This window comes from Rana temporaria, chromosome 8 (assembly GCF_905171775.1).
Source record: "Rana temporaria chromosome 8, aRanTem1.1, whole genome shotgun sequence".
Classification (NCBI taxonomy): Eukaryota; Metazoa; Chordata; class Amphibia; order Anura; family Ranidae; genus Rana; species Rana temporaria.
Window position 1 is genome coordinate 35073483 of NC_053496.1, and position 24379 is coordinate 35097861.

The 24379-nt window shown below is 48.0% G+C and overlaps 1 protein-coding gene across 1 annotated transcript in view; it reads right to left on the bottom strand.

The window, feature by feature from the left end:
* The window catches only part of VWA2 (von Willebrand factor A domain containing 2), an 88985-nt gene that overhangs the window by 6693 nt on the left and 57913 nt on the right, over window positions 1-24379 (bottom strand). Inside the window, exons 9-11 of the mRNA XM_040361567.1 lie at window positions 18121-18176; window positions 16898-17005; window positions 13232-13810 (exon numbers count right to left, since the gene is read on the bottom strand). Coding sequence (XP_040217501.1) covers window positions 13232-13810; window positions 16898-17005; window positions 18121-18176 — 743 coding nt within the window. The remainder of the gene's footprint in view (window positions 1-13231; window positions 13811-16897; window positions 17006-18120; window positions 18177-24379) is intronic.

Consider the following 24379-nt stretch of genomic DNA (forward strand, 5'->3'; position numbering starts at 1 on the left):
AGATCTGAAGTGTATGGATCGGGTCTGATCTAAGTTCTGAAGTGTATGGATTGGGTCTGATCTAAGTTCTGAAGTGTATGGATTGGGTCTGATCTGAGATCTGAAGTGTATGGATTGGGGCTGATCTGAAGTGTATGGATTGGGGCTGATCTGAAGTGTATGGATTGGGGCTGATCTGAGATCTAACGTGTATGGATTGGGGCTGATCTGAGATCTAAAGTGTATGGATTGGGGCTGATCTGAGATCTGAAGTGTATGGATTGGGTCTGATCTGAAATCTGAAGTGTAGGGATCGGGTCTGATCTGAGATCTGAAGTGTATGGATTGGGTCTGATCTGAGATCTGAAGTGTATGGATTGGGTCTGATCTGAGATCTGAAGTGTATGGATCGGGGCTGATCTGAGATCTGAAGTGTATGGATTGGGGCTGATCTTAGATCTGAAGTGTATGGATCGGGGCTGATCTGAGATCTGAAGTGTATGGATTGGGGCTGATCTGAGATCTGAAGTGTATGGATTGGGGCTGATCTGAGATCTGAAGTGTATGGATTGGGGCTGATCTGAGATCTGAAGTGTATGGATTGGGGCTGATCTGAGATCTGAAGTGTATGGATTGGGGCTGATCTGAGATCTGAAGTGTATGGATTGGGGCTGATCTGAGATCTGAAGTGTATGGATTGGGGCTGATCTGAGATCTGAAGTGTATGGATTGGGTCTGATCTGAGATCTGAAGTGTGTGGATTGGGTCTGATCTGAGATCTGAAGTGTATGGATTGGGGCTGATCTGAGGTTTTATGTATATGGATTGGCTCTGATATGAAGTATATGCTCTGTGGCTGATCTAAAGTCCTAAGTCTATGGACTGTAGTTGATCTGAGATCTAAACTGCAGTTGAAATGAATATTGTACAGGCCAGACCTAGCACACTTAAGCCATCGGTTTACTGTTCTTTATATGTAACTATGAAAATGCTTTGTGTATGCACAGTGTATGATCAATGTTTGCAGTCTTACTTGCATTGCTAATAAAAAATTCAAAGCATTATTTTTAAGTTTAACTTGCCATTAGCAGCACAACTATGAGTACAAAAGTTCTAAATTAAAGCCGACCATACACTAGTAGATTTTTGAACAAACGTTCATATGCATATTCATACAAAAATTCTTGCCAACACATTTTATGACTTGATGAGAGTTGTTCGAAAATACTTCAATTTTTTATTTTTTTTGCTCTTGACAATTCGAACGAATACATTTCCCTGAATGGAAACCACATGCACTTGTTAGAATTTCTTTGAATTCTGCTCCTTTGAATTTTCAGTCTCTGTGGTGGAAAATTAATATAATTTTGAGCGCACAAATGATTATAAAAACATGAACATGAAAATTCCAAAAAAGTTTGAATAAAATTCTGCTAGTGTATGTGCAGCTTGAGACCACAATGTGCTTCCATTCACCGGCATGGCAGTTGTTGAATACTTGTGAACATGACACTAATATGGAAAAGGTTGCTGACCTCCGCTACTCTGTATTGTAAGGAGCCATCAGTCTAAATCTGGAAGCTCGCTGATTTAGGTGGTAACAGTGTCAAATCATGATTTGCTCTTCTAGTTTCAAGAGCCAAAACAATCATAAATGTGATGAACATCGACCAATGCAATGACACTACAAAGGAATTCCGTTTTGGTTGATTTAAACTGAGAAATGCTCAACACAACAGGTGGCAGATTTCTATGCAGCTTAGAATTTCATGTGTGAACTTTCATTTTCAATCAAAAGCTGACAGAGCCGCTGGCGCAATCCTGGCAGGAGTATAACCAGCATAAAACTCCAAAATATCCCTCTAAGAGCATATCAATGGGAAATCCCATCACCAAAATCAACACTCAGAATACAAGTTTAAATACTTAACAACTGCAGTTTGAAGACCAAAAGGGTCAGTTCTCATTGTCTATATTGCAGCTGTGTACTATGATAGCACAGATATGCACGCCATTATTTCTGTGACTGCGCTGTCATGAGACCAACAATTAGAAACCAATCAGTGTAGTTTCTGATCAGAGCATAAAAGCCAATAAGGATAATCATTGAAAGTGTGTTTAAAACGTCTCCAGCCTGCAGAGGGCAGTGTGCCTCTCTGTGTTCAAAGGGAAAGTTAGAAAAAAAAAATATATAGGGCCAGATTCACAAAAGAGATACGACGGCTTATCTCCTGATACTCCGTCGTATCTCTGTTTCTATCTATGCGACTGATTCATAGAATCAGTTACGCATAGATATCCATAAGATCCGACAGGTGAAATTGTTTTACACTGTCGGATCTTAGGATGCAGTACCGCGGCCGCCGCTGGGGGGAGTTCGCGTCGTAAACCAGCGTCGGGTATGCAAATTAGGAGTTACGGCGATCCACAACGGATTTTCGCGTTCGCTACGTCGCCGCTAGTCTAGTTTCCCATCGCAAAGTTAGTCGTCGTTTTTGATGCCTTAACTTTACACAGCAATCGTATTGCTGTATAAAGTATGGCCGTCGTTCCCGCGAAACGGAGCATGCGCAGTAGGTCCGGCGCAGGAGCTCGCCTAATTTAAATGGCACACGCCCATTTGAATTGGCCCGCCTTGCGCCGGACGTATTAACGATACACCGCCGCAAGTTTCCAGGTAAGTGCTTTGTGGATCGGGCACTAAAACTGGAAACTTGCGGCGGTGTAACGTAAACGGGTTACGTTACACGGCCGCAAATGTATGTGAATCTGGCCCATAGTGCTTAACACATGCCCCAAAAACTTAACAGCCTTTGTACACAATGCAGAGGATTAACCCCTTACGTTCCACAGTGAGTATAACAATAATGTTATGCTGTGTGTGTATATATATATATGACTGATTTTACTGTTGTGGGTTTAGGAACACTTTAATCATCTCTCTATTTACCTGGTGATTTTTACTTCTATTTCTCTAACCATTAATATATAATGTTTAAGCTTTTTTTTTGTTTGTTTGTTCGTTCATTAGCGGCACATTAACAAAAAAGTGCAGAATAAAAAAAACAAAAAATGCATTGGACATGTAGATCGGGGATGTGCAATTGGCGGACCTCTAGCTGTTGCAGAACTACAGGTCCCATGAGGCATAGCAAGACTCTGCCAGCCACAAGCATGACGGGACTTGTGGTTTTGCAACAGCTGGAGGCCCGCTAATTACATATCCCTGATGTAGATAATTCTGTGTATTTAGAAAAGCAAACAAAAAGGATCTCGGACTGTACATGCCATACAAAGGAGTTTTTTTTTTTTACAATTTATTGGTAACAAATTTAAACAAAATGTATCCAGTGTACATATTGATTGTTACAAACAATACTAGTGCTGATTGTGTACGTTCATGCACCAGAAAAGAATGCTGGTGAAATAAGCCTTCATATGTCAATGCTATTCGTCAGACTTTGCTTTGTCATCATGATAATAATGATGACATTGTGATGTCACCACGATGATGTCATCAGCCATGATGATGTCACCACGATGATGTTGCTTGAGAGGGGATATGATTTCAATGTACAAATACCGTACTGGTGACCCCTACAATAGGGATAAAACTTTTTTGCGGAAGGGAGATTAATAAGACACGTGGCCACTCATTAAAATTAGAGAAAAAGAGGTTTAACCTTAAACTACGTAGAGGGTTCTTTACTGTAAGAGCAGCCAGGATGTGTAATTCCCTTTCCACAGGCGGTGGTCTCAGCGTTGGGCATCGATTTAGTTGAAAAAACTATTAGATAAGCATCTGAACGACCACAACATATAGGGATATACAATGTAATACTGACATATAATCACACACATAGGTTGGGCTTGTGTCTTTTTTTTCAATTCACCCACTATGTCACTATGTCATCACCATGATGATGTCATCACGATGATGTCATTGCCCACGATGATGTCATCACGATGATGTCATTGCCCACGATGATGTCATCACGATGATGTCATTGCCCACGATGATGTCATCACGATGAAGTCATTGCCCATGATGATGTCATCACGATGATGTCATTGCCCACGATGATGTCATCACGATGATGTCATATTGCCCACGATGATGTCATCACGATGATGTCATTGCCCACGATGATGTCATTGCCCATGATGATGTCATCACGGTGATGTCATTGCCCACGATGATGTCATCGCCCATGATGATGTCATCACGATGATGTCATTGCCCACGATGATGTCATCGCCCACGATGATGTCAATGCCCATGATGATGTCATCACGATAAAAAAAAGAGATTTTTAATACAGCTTACCTGTAAAATCTTTTTCTTGGAGTACATCACGGGACACAGAGCGGCATTCATTACTATATGGGTTATATGGAGTACCTTCAGGTGTTGACACTGGCAATCTCAAACAGGAAATGCCCCTCCCTATATAACCCCCTCCCATAGGAGGAGTACCTCCGTTTTGTAGCAAGCAGTATGCCTCCCAAAATGGTCCCCAAAAGAGGGGTGGGAGCTCTGTGTCCCGTGATGTACTCCAAGAAAAAGATTTTACAGGTAAGCTGTATTAAAAATCTCTTTTTCTTTATCGTTACATCACGGGACACAGAGCGGCATTCATTACTATATGGGATGTCCCAAAGCAATGCTTACAATGAGGGGAGGGAGAACATCTCCAAGACAAAAGGATTTAATTTAGAGATATACTCAAATCATAATAAATCCAACTTAGTTGAGAAAAATAATTTTAAATTTAACTCAAAAAAGAGGAGCCCCCGGCATCCGAGGGTCTCAAACTGCAGCCTGCAGCACTGCCTGCCCAAAGGCTGTATCAGAATTCCTTCTTACGTCCAACTGGTAGAATTTTGTAAACGTGTGGACAGAAGACCAGGTTGCCGCCTTGCAAACTTGAGCCATAGAGATCTGGTGATGTGCTGCCCAGGAGGCGCCCATGGCCCTAGTAGAATGAGCCTTTAATGATACTGGAGGAGGCAACCCCTTCAAGCCGTAGGCCTGAGTGATTAACTGCTTAATCCACCTAGAGATGGTGGACTTTGCAGCTGCCTGCCCTTTCTTGGGCCCATCCGGTAAAATGAACAACACATCCGTTTTCCGGATCTTCTCTGTAGCTTTAAGATAGGCCTTCATGGCCCTGACAATATCCAAGGTATGCAGCAACCCTTCCTTTCTGGAAGTAGGTTTAGGGAAGAAGGATGGTAATACCAAATCCTGGTTTAGATGAAAACTGGATATAACCTTCGGTAGGAAGGAAGGATGAGGGCGGAGAACGACCTTGTCCTTATGAAAAATAAGATATGGTTCCTTACAGGATAAGGCCGCCAGTTCCGATACTCTTCTTGCGGAAACTATGGCGACCAAAAATACTAACTTCCTTGTCAGTAAAACCAAAGGAATTTCAGCCAACGGCTCAAACGGTTGTTTCTGCAAACTTGACAGAACAAGATTTAAATCCCACGGACAAAGCGGGGATTTAACTGGAGGTTTAATACGTAAGACCCCTTGAAGGAAGGTCTTAACCAGCGAGTGGGTGGCCAGCGGCCGCTGAAACCACACTGACAGAGATGAAATCTGTCCTTTGATTGTGCTTAATGCCAATCCCTTATCCACTCCTAGCTGGAGAAAACTTAAAACTCTATCGATGGTAAACTTGCGAGAAAGCCATAGCTTGGACTCACACCAGCCTACATAGGCCTTCCAGACCCTGTAATAAATCACCCTAGAGACCGGTTTCCTGGCTCTGATTAGGGTAGAGATTACCTTCTGAGACAGACCTCTACCCCTGAGAATCAGGGATTCAGCTTCCAGGCCGTCAAATTTAGATGCCGTAAGGCAGGGTGGAGGATCGGACCTTGCGATAGCAGGTCTGGCCGTAGAGGAAGAGTCCAAGGGTCTCCTACTACCATCTTTAGGATTAGTGAGTACCATGCCCTTCTGGGCCATGCTGGAGCTACCAGAATGACTGGTATGTGCTCCACCCTGATCCTGCGCAGCAGGCGGGGTAGTAACTGGAGCGGGGGAAAAGCATAAAGAAGTTTGAACTGATGCCAAGGGCAAACCAGCGCATCGGTTCCGCAGGCCATCGGATCCCTTGAGCGGGATATGAACCTGTCTATCTTCTTGTTGAGTCTCGATGCCATGACATCCACGTCCGGCACTCCCCATCTTTGGCAGAGTGCTTGGAAGATTTGTGGATGCAGAGACCATTCCCCCGGCAATAGAGTCTGGCGGCTTAAGAAGTCCGCCTGAAAGTTGTCCACTCCTGGAATGAATATTGCCGATATGCAGGGCACATGAGCCTCTGCCCATAGGAGAATCAAGCTCACCTCTCTCTGAGCGGCTTGACTCCTGGTTCCCCCTTGGTGATTTATGTATGCCACAGCCGTGGCATTGTCTGATTGAATTCTCACCGGGAACCCCTGTAATTTTGACGTCCAAGCCCTGAGGGCTAGTCGAGCAGCTCTGAGCTCCAAGATGTTGATGGGCAGCTGCCTCTCTGGCTTTGCCCAAGTACCTTGGCGAGTGCAACCATCCAAAATTGCTCCCCAGCCCGTCAGGCTGGCGTCTGTGGTCACTATCTTCCAAGCCACTGGGCTGAAAGACTTCCCCTTCAGTAGATTCTGAGGGTCTAACCACCAACACAGACTTTGTCGGACTCTTGATGAGAGCGGCAACGGGATATCCAAGGCCTGTGGCCTTCTGCTCCATGCTGACAGGATGGCTGCCTGCAGGATGCGAGTGTGGCTCTGGGCGTACGGCACCGCCTCGAATGTGGCCACCATCTTGCCTAGTAACCTCATACATAGGCGAATAGTCGGTTCCTTCTTGCTTAGAACCAGTAGGATTAATTCCTTGATGGCTTTGACCTTCATCAGAGGTAGAAACACCCTTTGTTGTTCTGTGTCTAACCTCATGCCGAGATATTCCAACTGCCTTGTGGGCTGGAATGTTGACTTTTCTCGATTTAGGACCCAGCCGAACCTCTCGAGGTATTGGACCGTGAGGGCCACTGCTCGCTCCAAGCCGGGAGACGAGTGATCTATGACTAGGAGGTCGTCCAGGTATGCTAGGATCGTGACCCCTTGGATCCTTAGCTTGGCTAGGATTGGAGCTAGGACCTTCGTGAACACCCGGGGGGCCGTAGCCAACCCGAAGGGAAGCGCCACGAATTGGAAATGACGCGGAGCCACCATAAAGCGTAGATATCTCTGATGTGGCTGAAAAATTGGAACATGAAGGTAGGCATCCTTTATGTCTATGGACGCCATGAAGTCGTCCTTTTGGAGTGTGGCAGCCGCTGACCGCACGGACTCCATCCGAAATGAGCGGATCTTTAGGTAAGTATTTACCATCTTTAGGTCCAAAATTGGCCTGACATCTCCATTGGACTTTGGGATGATGAAAATGTTGGAGTAGAAACCCAGCCCCTGTTCCAGGACTGGTACCTCTACTATTACTTCCTGGGAAAGTAGATGATTTAATGCCGACATTAATGCGGCTCCCTTCTCCGGATCGTTTGGAGGAAACCTTAGGAAATCTAATTTGTAGCCCGTGGCCACGGAAGACCGTACCCACTTGTCGGGAATGCTTGCTTCCCAAACCTCTGAAAAGAGTCGGAGCCTTCCCCCCACCTTCGTGGGTGGGGGCGCCCCTTCATAAGGTCGGCTTGGGGGCTGGTTTTGCTGGTTTGCGAAACCACTGCTTTCTGCCTCTAGCAGCCTGTCCCTGCGACTTGCTGTTGAAGCTGAAGTTTGCTTTCGCAGGAGGCCGTCGATACTGTTTGGCATTAGAGGGCCCCTGCCCAGGGGAGCACTGTCGTTTAAACCCAGGCCCCTGAAACTTCTTTTTTGTTGGCAAGAGAGTACTTTTGCCGCTTGAAATGGTCTGAATGTATTTATCTAGGTCTTCTCCGAAGAGTCGTCCTCCATGGAAGGGGAACCCTACCAGGAGCTTCTTGCATGGGGGCTCGGCCTCCCAGCTTTTTAACCATAAGAGTCTTCTCATATGGATAAGGGATAACGATAAACGTGACGCTTGCTGGATAGAATCCTTAATTGCGTCTACCGTAAAGCATATGGCCCTAGGGACATCCGAAAATTCTTCTGCCTGCTGGGCAGGAATAAGTTTAAGCATCTGCTTAATTTGATCCGATAATGCTTGAGCAACCCCAATCGCAGCCACAGCTGGCTGCACTACTGCCCCTGCAGTAGTGAAGGAGTTCTTAAGTAGTGCTTCCAAGCGTTTATCAACTGGATCTTTGAACACCTGTATGTTTTCTACAGGGCATGTTAACGATTTGTTAACACATGAGATGGCTGCGTCCACCGCAGGAGTAGCCCATCTCTTGGAAACTTTATCTTCCATAGGATACAGGGCAGAGAATCTTTTAGGTGGTAAAAAGATCCTATCTGGCTTGCTCCAATCTTGGAACAAAACTCCCTCTAGCAGAGGATGGATCGGAAACACTGCATTGCTTTGAGGCGCCCTTAGTGAGCCCAAAGCTGAAACCGTCGATACTTGGAGATCTGGTACCGGCAAGTTGAATGCACTATGGACCAAGTCCGTTAAGGCTTGAATCCACCAGCTCTCCCCTTGGGAGACTGCTCCAGACTCCTCTGTATCCGGGTCTTCGATCCCTGAACCTGCTTGGTCCTTGTCCAAGAGGTCGTCCAATTCCCCTGAGGAAAGGACCTCCTCTTCCGAGGGTCCACGCTCGGGCGACGGAGACCTAATCCGTTTACTGCCCCGCATAGCTGTGGCTATCATTTTTCCCATTCTTTTCTCCATCTCTTTTAAAGAGGTGAGTAATACCTCGTCCGTGACCACCTTAGGGTTGGACTGACCCGCGCCAGCTCCAGATCCCGATGGCCCCAAGGCTCCTTCTGGGGAAAGCAGCGGCATAACCTTGTCCGAGACCTCAGACTCTCTGGGGGAATCCCCACCTCTTGTACCCTCTGACCCGGATGCCATGGTACAATACCGAGGTACACCTGCTAGCTTATTGGTACTTGGAACTATAAATAGTTAATTGTCCAAACACCTGTTTGGGGGATAAAAAATGCCTCCTCTCCCCTAGATGACCCTTTTTTTTTTTTTTTTTTCAAATCCAGGAAAGAAAAAGCATTCTGTCCCCCTAAGTAGTATTGCCAAAGAAAAACTATTGAAATGGAAAAGAACAGCCTATTTCTAGGCTTGAAAACAGTCTTCTGAAGACTGTAATATCTTTTGTGGCCACTGTGTGTCCTCAGCGCCCCGTGCTGCCGCTCTGTTCTTTCCCTCCTCAGTTCCAATCTTAGAATGAGCTGCTGGAACGAAAAAGGAAGGGCCGCCCCTTCCTTAAGCAGCTGACCCGCCCTTCCCCCCTCAGCTCAACGGCGCGAATTGCGCCTATAACACGGGGATGCGCGCGCGGACAGGGGGGGGGGGTTGGGGGGAAGGGAGCCTCTCCACGAGGAGGTCAGCGTCTGCCTGCTTTGCAGGCTCTGAGGAGGAAGAACCGATGGAGCACCGCCTGGAGGCTTGCAGGTAAGCACAGCTCTCTGAACACACACACACCATACACATAGGCCCCACTCAATGCTTTTCCAACACTACAAGGGAGGTCACTTCTTATGGGGAAAAATACACATAGAGCCATCCTATCATTAAAGATATGTGAATAGTTTGCCAGATGCAGTGCATAACTTTAGGCATGTCCCCTGTGACCCCCCAGAAAAAACCTGCTAAGAACCAAGTTCCGCAAGTTTTCCCCTCACTTACCTGCTCCATGCCGCAGGACTTTGCCAAGCAAGAGGCCCAATCTTCCCCCATCTCCGTGGGGCTGTCTAGACCTTCAGGCCCTGGGTTCCTATGAAGGATCCACTGTCCTGGGCCCATATAGCACCCTGGCAACAGAAACATTAGGCCCCCAAAGGTTTCTAAGTTCTGGGCCCAGGGTCCAGCTCTCTAAAAAGAAAAGCATTATGGGCTATACCCCAAGGGTTTGGGGTCCGGTTACTGACCACTTTAGCACTGAGGCCTTTGGACAGAACCGGTTAGCTCACCTAATCCCAAGGATGCGGAGGCAAGCTAAACCATGACCAACACCTAAGACACTGGCGTAAAAACTGAGGTACTCCTCCTATGGGAGGGGGTTATATAGGGAGGGGCATTTCCTGTTTGAGATTGCCAGTGTCAACACCTGAAGGTACTCCATATAACCCATATAGTAATGAATGCCGCTCTGTGTCCCGTGATGTAACGATAAAGAAAAATGTCCTCATTAATGTGAAAGGCCGAAACAACCTTAGGAAGGAATAACGGCTGTGGCCTAGTCAATCTCCTAAAGGGAGGTCAATTGCTGCTGTGTCCATCCATGAATGGAAGAGAAAATTGTGTATTACTTAGACATCTTAAAGTAGAACTTAACCACTTCCGGACCGCCGCATGTACATTTACGTCGGCAGAATGGCACGGACAGGCACATCAACGTACCTGTACGTGCCTGCCAAGACGATCGGGACCCCCCCCCCCCCCCGGTACATGCGGCGGTTCCCGTGGCTTCATGAGCGATCCGGGACGAGGGGGCGGCTGTTCGTTTTTGTCCGCCCCCTCCGGATCGCTCACAGCCAATGAGAGCACTCCCCCATGTGTCACTTCCTCCTCCTGTGTAAACACAGGAAGGGGGAAGTGATGTATTCTCTCCTCTCGGCGGTATTTTCAACCGCCACTGAGGACAGAATACATCACACAGTGAGTCTGCACAACACTACACTGACACCAGTACACGCAGGCACATTAACCCCTTGCGATCACCCCCCCCCCCCCCCCCCCCAATCACAGTGTCACTGAATGCAGTGATCATATATGTACTGATCACTGCATTTAGTGTCAGCGTGACAGGCAGTTAGTGTTAGGTTCAGGGTAGCCCCCGTACCCCCCCTAATAAAGTTTTAACCCCTTGATCACCGTCCTAGTTAACCCTTTCACTCCCTATTGCCAGTGTCACTAAGCAATCATTTTTCTGATCGTTGTATTAGTGTCACTGTTCCCGCTAGGTAGCAAATTTTTTTTTTATTGCGATTTTTTTTACTAAAGACATGTGGCTGAATACATTTTGGCCTAAATGTTTGACTAAAATTTTGTTTATTTGATTTTTCTTATAACAAAAAGTAAAAAATATTGATTTTTTTTCAAAAATGTCGCTCTATTTTTGTATATAGCGCAAAAAAAAAAAAAAACGCAGAGGCGATCAAATACCACCAAAAGAAAGCTCTTTTTGTGGGAAGAAAAGGACGCAAATTTTGTTTGGGAGCCACGTCGCACGACCGCGCAATTGTCTGTTAAAGCAACGCAGTGCCGAATTGTAAAAACCCCTTGGGTCATTTAGCAGCATATTGGTCCGGTCCTTAAGTGGTTAAGCCAAACGATTTTCCTTTTGGATACCGTAAGGGAGGGTTATAACCCATCAGATTGGGACCATCCATGTCCCATTGCAGAGATTTCCCTTCACTTCCTGGCAAAAAAGCCAAAACAAAAGTGAGAGGAAAACTCCCGCAAATTGAGAATTCCTTGGGGGCCCCCAGAACTAGTGTCCTCATCGGAGGATTTCTGGGGGCACCCAAAATTTGGGATTTTCATTTACTTTCACTTTTAATGATGAATTAAAAGGACAAATACAGAGGGTGATTCTCCCTATTGGAGGCACAGACAGTAAGAAAAAAAAACCTGACAGGTGCTCTAATCCATCTCCACTCTATCCAAAACTAAAAAAGTTTTGCCTTTAGTTATACTTTAACAAAACGTCAGAATGAAACAAATAAATGCATTTTGTTATTTCGTTATAAATCATTTCGGTCTCCTTGAAATGCTTTACCCTTCCTGGCAAAATAGCCAAAACAGAAATGAGAGGAAATCCCTTTAAAGCTGAGTTTTTTTTTTTCTTAAGGTCAGCAGCTACAAATACTGCAGCTGCTCACTTTTAAAATAAGGACACTTGCCTGTCCAGGGCGCCCGTAATGTCCTCACCCAAAGCCGATCGCTCGGCTCTCGGGTGCTGCCGCCGTCATCTTCAGTAAGGGAATCAGGAAGTAAAGGCTACTTCGCATGCGCGACTTGTGCTGCGCTATCTCACTGGTCCCTGCTGTCTTCTGGGACCTGTCTATCTCCCAGAAGATTGCGGGGGGTGGGCGCCGGAAGTGGCGTTGATACACGGGGGTGGCACAGGTATCTATGTCTGGAAGTGGGAGCAAAATACCTGTATTACACACAGGTGTTTTCTCCCCCCTGAAAGGTGCCAAATGTGACACTGGAGGGGGGTTCCGAAAAGCGGAAGCTCTATTTTTGAGTGGAACTCCGCTTTACTAGATTTCCCCTCTAATTACGGTGCTGGTGCCAACACAACATTTTACATTTTCTTTCACTTTTACTTTCGGTGATAACAGTAAACAAAACAAACAGGGAATGTGAATGTCTGTAAATGGAACAATAAAAACTGACATGTCTTTTAATCAATCTAATCTACTAATGACAATTTTATAAAAAAAAAAAAAAAAAAAGGCCCAGTAAAACAAAAAAAAAAATGAAAGTGCTGCTCTGATCCTTAGGGGTAGATTTGTGAGAGCTGAACTGATAAGTAAAAATGATGTAGGAAGACAAACTGGTTATCTAATTACCGTATTTATCGGCGTATATCGCACACTTTTTTCCCCTTAAAATAAGGGGAAAATCGTGGGTGTGCGATATACGCCGATAGCTGCTTCCCGCGCTCAGTTTGAATGGAGCCGCCGACATATACCGAGTGCAGTACCCTCGGGTACATTCGGCCAGGCTCGGCTTCGCTCGTGCTTACGCATAAACGTCACAGAGCGTGAGCACGAGCGAAGCCGAGCCTTGCCGAATGTACTGCACTCGGTATATGTCGGCGGAGGCGTTCGAACTGAGCGCGGGAACTCGACTTGAGGTGCGCGCTGGAGAAGCCGGGAGGACACCACCGAGGCCGCAGACGGACGCCGGGCAAGACACCAAAACTGTAAGTAATAAAATCTTATAAAAAAATTTTTTACAGGAATTTCGGGGGCAACTTTAGGGGTGGGAGCGCGCTATACCCCAATAAATACGGTAATTGATGGCTACTGATGCTGCTATATTTGGCCCGGTGCATCTTGGCTTCAAATACCCTTGGTTAAAATAAAAAACGATAGATATATACTGTAGATATATCTATAATTTTCTCACCTTGGGAGTCGATGCTGCAGATCCTCTTCTGCAGTTGAGGTAGCTGGTTGAAGAGTTTCTGAGGACTATCGTATGTTATCAGATTGTGTGGATTTGCCACAATTTCAGCCATCTCTTCTTTACTCGTCTCACCAGAGACACCAATAAGGAAGACCTCGTGGTCCCTGGCGTACGAGGCCGGTTCTGCCACGGCGTCCTGTGATGTGGATCCAGTGAGCAGCACCACGACGCGAGGCAGGTCGTCGCGGACATCGGAATAGGCCGGCGTACTCTTAAATCCATGTTGTGTGATGTAACGTAGGGCTTTTCCTGTGTACAGCCCACCACCCAAAAACTGCATGGAGTCCACCATCTTCAGCAGCTCTGCAATGCTCTCATACTCATTGATCTTCACCACCATTTGCACGTCACTGCTGTACTGGGCAAGGCCCACATTGACGGGAGATTCGTCCGAAAGCGCGGCTTGTATGAAGCGCTTGAGGAAGGACTTGTGACGCATGAAGGTCTCCAGTGATGAAGAGGAAGAGCTGTCCAGCAGAAACAGGAGATCGATATTACACTCCAGACTCAACTTCGGAGCTGAAACAAAGACAGAAGGAACATTAGAGGGAGAATACAATTACGGAGGGGGGCTACTTATCAAAAGGATGAAATTATAATTTCAACTTTTTTATGCATGGCACAACATAGTCATCTTAGAACAGAAGGCATGCACATGTCTCATTCCATCACATATCCCAAAAATATATTCCTCCTGATCTATAGTGGGCAGAGCCATGCAAATCATTGTTTTTAACCCCATCGGCTGAGTTACCTCCAGAAATGTTTTTTAGGACAAATACAGCCCAATATAACAGAGGCATTTACGCCGATCAGCTATAGCAGGCATGTCCAAAGTCCATCCCGGGGGCCAATTGTGGCCCCCCTGGTGATTTAATATGGCCCCCCTGGGGATTTGGATATATATATAGCCATTGCAGCCTCACATGTGCCCTGTGGGCCACAAAAGATCTATACCGTATTTATTGGCGCTGCCTCGGAGGGGACAGGACGTGCGCCGTCAGATTACATAAAGAGAATCTCATGTTTACTCGGCGTCGTCTGTAATAGGAAGTCCCGTTTCATGGGATGCCATTGGATGACTGATCTGTTTATCATAGGAGGCGGGACTTTGTATTAAAGAGGCCACAGAGTAAACAAGAAATTCTCCTGTTTGTAATCTGACGGCACTTGTCCCTCCCCCTCCCTGTCCCCTCCGAGGCTGCAGATGGGCATCGATCAGGCTGCACTGATGGCAATGGTAAGGCTGCATTCAGGGCAATGGTGAGGCTGCATTCATGGCAATGGTGAGGCTGCATTCAGGGCAATGGTGAGGCTGCATTCATGGCAATGGTGAGGCTGCATTCATGGCAATGGTGAGGCTGCATTCATGGCAATGGTGAGGCTGCATTCATGGCAATGGTGAGGCTGCATTCATGGCAATGGTGAGGCTGCATTCATGGCAATGGTGAGGCTGCATTCATGGCAATGGTGAGGCTGCATTCATGGCAATGGTAAGCCTGTGCGTGTTTACGCTGATAAATACAGTATATCCAAATAACACGCCCAAGCTCATCTCTTCACCACACACCGTCACAAAGGCAAGAGAATTCTTGTTGGGCCGTGTATTAGTGGTCGGACGAACACACTTAGATCAAATTTTAATGGTTCAAAGAATGTCAGGCAAAATGGTCGGCCCTCGAGCATGTTCACTTCATCAAATGTGGCCCTCTTTGAAAAAAGTTTGGACACCCCTGAGCTATAGCATTATGGCCGCCCACCCGATATTGAGTAGGTTCCCCTTTTTGTAGCCAAAACAGCAATGACCCCTCGGCGACATGGATGCCAATAGACCTCTGAAGGTATGCTGTGATATCTGGCACAAGTCATCAGTGGCAGATGATTGCCTCCACTGGTTTGCCTTCCCTCCCCCCCTAGTGCATCCTGGTGCCATCTCCTCCCCAGGTAAGCAACGCATGTGCACCCAACCATCCACATGATGTAAAAGAAAACATAATTCATCAGACCAGGCCACTTTCTGCTCCAGGTTTGATGCTCACTTGCCCATTGTAGGCACTTTTGGCTGTGGACATGGGTCCCTGATCGGTCTGCTGCTATGAACCCCCATATACAACAAACTGTGATGCACTGTGTGTTCTGACACCTTTCTATTGGAAAACAGCATGAACGTTTAAAGCAATTTGAGCTACAGTAGCGACAACGTAGGTCAGTGTATACAAGTGGGGAATACAAATGCGCAAACCAAATAATAATAATAAAAAATTATGAATCAACAAAGTAGCTGCCAACATCAAAGGTATGCTCACACTAAAGGTAAATGACAATAAAAGTGAATGTGTTGCTTACTACACTGTGTTGTAAGCACCACATTCCCTTTTCTTGCCAACGTAGGCCAGACTTCCCACAAGAATCAATGATCCTTGGCTGCTCATGACCCCGTTACAGGGTTCACCAGTTTTCTTTTCCTTGTGCCACTTTTGGTCGGTCCTGACCACTGCAGGCTGGGAATATCCCACAAGAGCTGCAGTTTTGGAGTTGCTCCGACGTCGTCCAGCCATTACAATTTGGCTCCTGTCAAAGTCGTTCAAGTCCTTTGCACTTGCTTATTTTTTCTGATTTCAGCAAATCACCTTCAGGGAAAACATGTTCACTTGTTGCCTAATATATCCCTCCAACCTGAAGCTGCCATTGTAACGAGGTATTCAATGTTATTCATTTCACCCGTCAGTGGTCCTAATGTTATGGCTGAGCGGTGTACACGGAATTGCATACAACTGTCCCAGGCTTGTATGGAATAGCAATTAGAAACACTGGACGTTAAAAATAATGTTATAAAAACGCCAGCAGATTTGTAGTGAGTCTTTCAATGAATTTTTTTTATATTTTTACAATAGTGTTTATTAGAGTTTTTTTTAGGGTTGTCCCGATACCACTTTTTTTAGGACCGAGTACGAGTACCGATACTTTTTTTCAAGTACTCGCCGATACCGAATACCGATACTTTTTTTTAAATGTGTCCCCAAATGCAGCCATGTCCCCCCCATATATGCAGCCTTGTCCCCCCCATATATGCAGCCCTGTCCCCCCCATATATGCAGCCATGTCCCCCCCATATATGCAGCCATGTCCCCCCCATATATGCAGCCATGTCCCCCCCATATATGCAGCCATGTCCCCCCCATATGCAGCCATGTCCCCCCCCATATGCAGCCATGTCCCCCCCATATATGCAGCCATGTCCCCCTTACCGTACATGCTGCCGCGCCGTGCCGCCGCTTGGTTAATACGGGCGGGGAACATTACAGTTTTCATTTGAATAGCTGTAGTCTTTCGCGCCGCGCTGCGTATAGACACTCCCCCTTGCTCGGGATTGGACAGTACACCCGAGCAAGGGCAAGGGGGAGTGTCTATACGCGGCGGGAAACACTACAGCTATTCAAATGAAAGCTCCAAAAAACGTCCGTTTATGAGCTTCAGTGTGCATGGAGCGTTAAGGGAAAGCGGAGTTCTCTTGAATACAACTGCTGTGAGGTGGGTAGGGAAAAGGGGAAAGGTAACAGACAAATCAAAATAAAGGGGTAAAAAAAGAAGAAGAAGATTTCTCACCACACTCGGCATCGCCTCCAAAACCAACAGGACAAATGCAGCGATACTTGTTTGCCCCCTCCGGGATGCAGGTCCCTCCATTCTTGCATGGCTGAGAGTCACACGGATCTGCAGGAAACATTATTACATCTAGATAAACCAGAAGTGTGCCAAAGTGGTTTTATGTGGGTCTTCTGTGCCTTTATGATTGCACAGCTTCCAGTCAGGCAGCTTTAAATCTGACCTCCAGACTTCCCTTCAGTCTTGCATAGTTGTACAGGTTCCTGTACTGAAATGACTTACTCTGATTTCACTGCACACTGTGAGCTTCTAGAAGCTGCAACAGTATTTTATGACTAGGATGGGAAGACAAAAAAACTTCAGATTTAAAACTGAGAGCTGATACCTATCTGTCAGTCACTGCCCAAAGAAATATGGGAGGCTGTGGCTGCCTCCAGGGCAGGAAGGTATGAAAGTAGTAAAAATTATGACAAAAGTTCTAATCATTCCCCACTCTACAAATGTGCTTTTGTCCCTTCTGAAGAGATTTGTCTTCACTTCCTCTCATGTTAATAAATCTTTTACTGGACAGGAAGTGAGGGGGAATCTAACAATGCATATTTTTTAAGTGCATTTTGCAGCATCTGTCAATGCATTTTACAGCACGTGTACTTTCATTGCATCTGTAGCAATAAAATGTGTGTGTGCGAGTTAAAACGCATAAAAATGCACTATAAACAGCAACATATTAGAAATTCTCAGTTTTAAAGAAAGTGTGGACAGGGTCAAAGGGCAAATCCAATCAGCACCACATTAAAAAAAAAAAAAAAATCTCAAAGGAGACAACTTGAAACTTTGCAATAGTCATGGAAGTCAGTAGGCTGCTGTTTCCCCTCAATGAAGATTCAGGAAAAAAATGGCAGCTATTAATGTGGACTTTTGTTTTTAATTGTGCAAACTTCAAAGACCATAAACTTCTTCTAAATCAGTAATTTGGTAAGTAACGAAGGAATGACAGCTGCAGATCTTACAGCTTTAAAAAAAAAAAACAACAACAACTAGCACTGACTGTCCTGAAAGATAAAATCATGAATTTTGCTTGTAAACTCCATGGAATATAGGAAGAAGGGTCTCAGTTACAGTAGGTGGTATTATGGATCCCTGTATCCCAATTGTTACATCAAAAGACAACTAGCTAATGTAGAGCAAAAGTAAAAACACCCTTTGAGTTTAGCAGACACTACCTGGACACGTGGTACGGTGGCACTCCGCTTGATGCTTTGTGAAGTATCGCTTCCAGCTGTGATACAAAGACAGAAATGACACACACATTATAACATCCAGCCGTGGACACCATCCTGACATCATCATCATCCCAGACCAGACAGAATACCTCCTACAGGAAAGAAGGAGGGGGGGTGGAGCATGTGATTGGAGCCAGAGGCTCCAAGAGACACGTTTCCTGATTGGCCAAAAGGAGAAGCGATCCCATTGGCATAGGAGGAAGAGATGAATGGCCACCATGATGCTGAGGAGGAGACGCAGCGGAAGTCCAAATGACCGACCTACCAGTCGCCACTGGATCCATCCATAGCTGGAAATGGCGGCCCCTGATGATAGCTCACCGCCAGAGCTTTTTTCCTCAGAAAATAGGTGCAGGAACTCAACCACGATCCGTTCAGATTTCACAAACAGTAGAAGGGTCTTAAAGGGGCATTAAATACCAGAATTGCATTACATACAGAGTGCAGAGTTCAGGGGGCTACAAAGCTGTCACTTGTAAACACAGAAACCAGACTTCTGTGTTTACAAGTGATTGTGGTGAGCAGGCACCAAAGGGTCTGAGCCAGAGGTGGTGGAACTGAGTTCCCCCAAGTTCCCCCTGAAAAAAAGCCCTGCTCACCACACACAACACGATTGGGAGCCCGGCACGGATGGAGGGGGGACACAGAGGAGGGAAGCCAAAGTGACATTTATACTAGTGCGCCATATAAAATAATAAATCACAACGCACATCTCTGTGGAAAGGGACAAGTGCGTCACAAATTGGAAAATCCTTTTGTGTGATGTTGCAAGAATGTCGCAGTTTGCGGGCCATATAATTGAAAAGAATACACATTTCATTTGCACAGAATAAGGACATTAGTGTGCCAAGAAGAAGGTGGCGCAGAACATGTAGTTATATAAGGCAATGATGTATAACACAATCTGTTAAACCATAAATAATATGTCAATTGTTATTCGTTAAATGAGAATGATTCTATAATATATTTATTTTTGAAAGTGTGTTTAAGTAACCAATTGAAATATGTATTTTGTATTTGTCTTGATAGTATAAATAGTGTGGCATTGGTAATAATAGCAGGTAATGGGTGCTTGGTGATAAAAACAATCGGTGCATCAATGACTAAAGCTGAATAATGCTCTTGCTACAGGTGTAGGCCATTTATATACCTCCCAAAGCCTGACTGGAATACTCCAAGGATGCTGCTGCTAAGTGAGGCCAAGCTGTTACTGCTCTCCTAAACCATCACAGGAGTGAGCTCTTTCTCCATGTCCCATTCAGCACTTCCAAACCTACCTGAACTAGCCTGCTGGGAAGATAATCAGAGCCGACAGCCAATCATATGCAGCGGGTGTATTCCCTGCCAGGGCTGGACTGGGACAGAAATTTGGCCCTGGACTTCATCCAGACTGGCCCACTTTGACAGGTCTCTCGCATGGCGGCCGGACAACTCCCGCGGCCACCCAAGCCCCCTCTTTCCCTTCACTAGCCACTAGCCGTTCTATTTATTAGAGTAGAACGGCTGGTACTGGTACTCTTATAGGCAGTACCAGTGGGGAAGCCAGACATTATTTCACCCGGGGCAAAGAATACGTTCGGTGCCCCAACTTATGGGACAAGATTAGGCAGAAGTGAGAAACTCCCAGGCCATAGCTGTTGAGTCAGCTGTCATGCTCCTCTGTCGTCCCCCCTGCTCCTCCCCTTGCTTCTTTGTTCCCGCCAGGTGAGTGCTGTGGGGAGGGAAAGGAGGTGAGCGCTGCGGGGAGGGAGAGACAGAGGAGCAGAGGGGGGAGGCGGTCCGCTGTCACTGAAGCCGGCCCACTGAGCCATCGGCCCACCGGGAAGCTCCCTGTAGTCCCAATGGCCAGTCCATCCCTGTTCCCTGCCCCGCAGCACGACCCTTTAGCGCTGAGCTAAACCTGCTCCCCTTTTGTGACAGTCAACAAAAAACCTCCCGAATGTCCACAAAGGGAGCATCCAGAAGAACCGAAAGGACTAAATTCAAGTCCCATGGGGGTAGTGGAGGGGCCACATGCCAGACCCCCAGACCAGACGTACGCACCAAGGAGTGCGACGCCAAGGCTCATTGAAAGTAACAGCCAGAGCAGAAAACTGACTCCTAACCGTACTCAAGGCGAGAGCCTGATCCACTCCCTGCTGTAAAAAACAGCAGAATCCTGGACACCACGTATGTACGAGGGTGCCACTTCATCTCCTCACACACAGAGATGCAGGCCTTCCACGTATGATGTAAATCCTACGTGAGGTAGACTTCCGTGCAGGCAGCACGGAAGAGACCACTGAGCCCAATAGGCCTCGGGCCCACAGCCCCAGGCTCTCAACAGCCACGCCGCTAAGCCAGTGGCTGTAAAAAACAGGGTGGATGATTGGACTAACAGAAGATCAACCCCCAGGGGAAGACGCTAGGGGGCGTCTGCCACCAGACGCACCAGGTCCGCGTACCATGAGCGACGCGGCCAATCTGGGGCAATCAGGATTGATAGAATTCCCTTGGCTTCCACTCTACGCAGCAGGCGAGGAAGAAGATACTGAGGAGGGATTCAAAGTAGGCGAAAGTGACCCCAAGGAGCCACCAACGCGCCTGACGCGTCTGCCCATGGGTCCCTTGACCTGGCCAAAAAACATGGCACCTTCCGGTTGAGGTGGGACGCTAGAAGGTCCACGCATGGAGTGCCCCACTTTCGGCACCCTACGGGTGGAGAGACCACTCTCCTTGGTCTAGCGCAGTCCGACTCAGGAGTCGGGCCGCCAATTCCATACTCCCGGAATGTACACGGCCGATAGAGCCCGAACGGACCTTTCGGCCCACCGAAGGATGTGCGCGACCCTCGTCGCTGCAACAAAACTCCGTGTGCCTCCCAGATGGTCGACGTACGCCACAACGTTGTCGGACAGGGTCCTGAATGGTCAGCCCTGTAGATCCAGGGACCACCAGGCAAGGCAAAGCCTGATCCAGAACACCGATTGGTAGGTGGGACTCCACCTGAGTCCAGCGCCACAGGGCTGACTGGGTGCCCCAAAAAACCTCTCCCCAACCGGAGAGGCTGGCATCCGTCACGACCACCGTCCAGTGACATGGCAGAAACGCCTTTCCAGCCCGAAGCACCGGAAAAGTCAGCCACCACACCAGGGACCAGGTGACTCAACTGAACCTGGTAATCCAGGGATGACGGAAGCTTGTCCCCACGAGACAGCAGTTCCCTCTGTAGCACCCTGGCGTGGAATTGGGCATACGGAACCGCCTCGACAGAGGCCACCGTCAGACCCAGAACCCTCATGCAGAATCGCAGAGATGACCACTACTAGGTCGACAACTGCTGCCCAGCAGATTGCAGAGTCTGAATTCTTTCCGTTAGGAGAAAAAAACTCCCGCCCCGGCGAAATCCAGGACTAGTCCCAGGAATTCCAGTCCCTGAGACGGGACCAACACTGACTTCTGGACAAAACAGAAGTCAGCCAAACTCTTGGAGAGTCTGACACGTGACAGACACGGCTCCACTAATTCAGAGCTCGAGGAAGCTCGTAGGAGAATGTCGTACAGACATCCCACAATAACAAACCCCCGCTGCCACAGCCGGGCCAGTATCGGGACGAGCACCTCGGTGAAAACCTGTGGTGTCGACACCAAGCCGAGCGGGAGGGCCACAAAATGAAAAATGGTCCTCCCTGACCGCAAAGTCCAGAATCTCTGGTGCTTTGAGCATATGGGAACATGCAGGTACACGTTCACGGCATCCAAGGACGCCAGAAAAACCCCATCCTGAAAGTTTGCATTTTGACCAAAAACAAACAAGGGCCTGAGGCCCAGGATTGGACGGACCCCGTCCTCCTTTGGGGACCACAAAACAGATTGGAGAAAAACCCCCGAGCCTGTTCCACGAGGGAACTGGCACAATCACTCCCCTGACCAGAAGATCCTGGACAGCCCCTGACAGAGCCAACCGGCGAGCCAGAGGATGGAGGGAAAAAACCTGTTTGGTAGACAAGAGAGAAATCCTATCTCGCACCCAGAGGAAACTACCTCGCAACCCCAACGGACGGAGAGGAGAGACCTCCACCGAGCCGCGAATTCGCGGAGCCAGCCCCCCACCCGAGATGCGAGCGGAGGCAAACCTCCAAGCGGAAGCAGGCTTGCTGGGCTTGCGGCACCCGGGGCGCCTGTGTCCTCAGTGGACGTCCTAGCCCCCAGAAAAAAATGTTTTCCTGCCGCACTTGGCGGGCGAAAACAAAAACGCATGGGGAACAGTAAATGAGGGCCCTCGTCTACAGTGAGGCACCTACCCTTTTTTAGATTGCGGGAGCAGAGTGCTCACACCGCCCGTGGCATCTTTTATGATGACAATCAGAGACACCCCTGCGTACACCCCCACAGGGCAATACCACCAGGGACTACTGAAAAGACCGTCCGCAGACCAACCCCCAGCCATACAAGGCAGGGCAGAAAACATGGCGGAGGCTCTGGAGAGCAAGGGGAGCATATCCAGGGTCGACACAGACAAATATCTGACCTAGTACCAACTGGTCGGTCAGGACCACGCAGGTCATAGAAGCATTCTGCGCCTCCAGCTCCCCGTCCGGGAAATGTCTGCGACAAAACCGGACTCACCACCGCCCCCCCCCCCCCCCCCCGCTGTGAATATGGAGCGACCACATTCACAGCACCCCTATCAGCGGAGTCCCCAAAAGCGGGAGCCCCTTCCACAGGTAATGTGGCAGCCTTGTTTTAAAAACAAGCTACCCAGCTGAACACAGGGGGGGGGGGGGGGGGGGAGAGAGACACCCTGATACAGGAATCCTCCCCAAAAAAGAGGGGACAGACCGCAAAGCATTTTGTACCCTGCGACTGATCCCAATCCTTGCACAACATATTCCAGACATGGAACACAAGGAAAAAACACATATTGCGGTGCGGGGCGGCACGGAACCCAAAAGGGACTGACACCACTGATGCCACCTCCGAAACCACCATAGCTAACCATGGTAACCCGCACCGCAGTGTTAAGAGCCCCAACAACAGCACCATCAAGTGCTGACCCTGAAACAGGGCCATCCTCACAGTCCGTGTGGGTTTCAGCCAGCAGCTACTGACAAAAAAAACAAAACCAGACGCCTCAGCGAGGCCTGATTCCCTGTCAGAAAAAATACCCAGAGAGAGGCAGAGGGGGGAACAAGTGCAATTCCCACATCCCACCAACACTCCCATCCTGACCCAAAACGCCTCAGGGACTGCCAGCACAGCATCCCTGAAGGCCGCAGGAATAGGGACACTAAGGGTTAACATCCCCTAGTACTGGCAGGCTCCACAGGACATCCCCCCAGCCGCCACAGAGAACAGGGAAACCCCCCCCAGAGGACTCACCGTCCGACCAGACCGCCGCTGCCGAGAGCCAAAAACGCTGCCTGTGCCGCGCCATCCAAAGGAAAAAATGCAGAGCCGTACGCGCCGTCATCCTAGGCACAAGAGCTGTATCAAGATGGCCGCCGATATGTCTGCGGGCTCCGAGAAAATGGCCGCCGCAATTACAACTGTGCCATAAAACACCGCCGTCAGCGGCAAAATGGCGCCCGAAAACGGCGGCTTTTTCAAAAACACACACAGCAAAGCCCCAGTGACACACGCAGTACACAGGCCCACAGGACCCCCTCCGCACATATGGCAGCCCAGAAAAACACAGCACCCACAGCAGTAGCAGCCCCCAGGTCAGACTGAGCCCCTCAAAAGGGGGCCCCCAGCTCACGGCCGTCACCCAGAAACTGGGAAGGAGGGAGAGGAAAAAAGGGAGAGAGGAAAGCAGGGCAAACCCTCAGTCGACCTCCCCCGGGGAAAATTCCAGCCAGACCACTTACCTGAGCAAGAGGCCACTACTTACCCGTCCTGCGACCACCGGCTGGAGGTATCCCAGACAGAACCAACGTCCGCTAAACGGCATGGCTGTCGGCCAGACACACTGTGACAAGGCCATAGAGACCGGTCATATGTGTGCCCTAGAACAAAAAGTTCCCCGGCCGCCCCTGGAGCAACGGGGCCTGTCGTGGACGTCCCAAAGCTGAGGGCCGGCACACGCTCGATGGCCGAACCTGGGGGGACTACAAGAGTCGAGGACCCAGCCTGTCACCCAGTCGGCTGTTGATAGAAGAATCACAGGATTCCAAAAATGCAGGAACAAAATAATAAAAAGCGAGAAAATCGCAAGAAA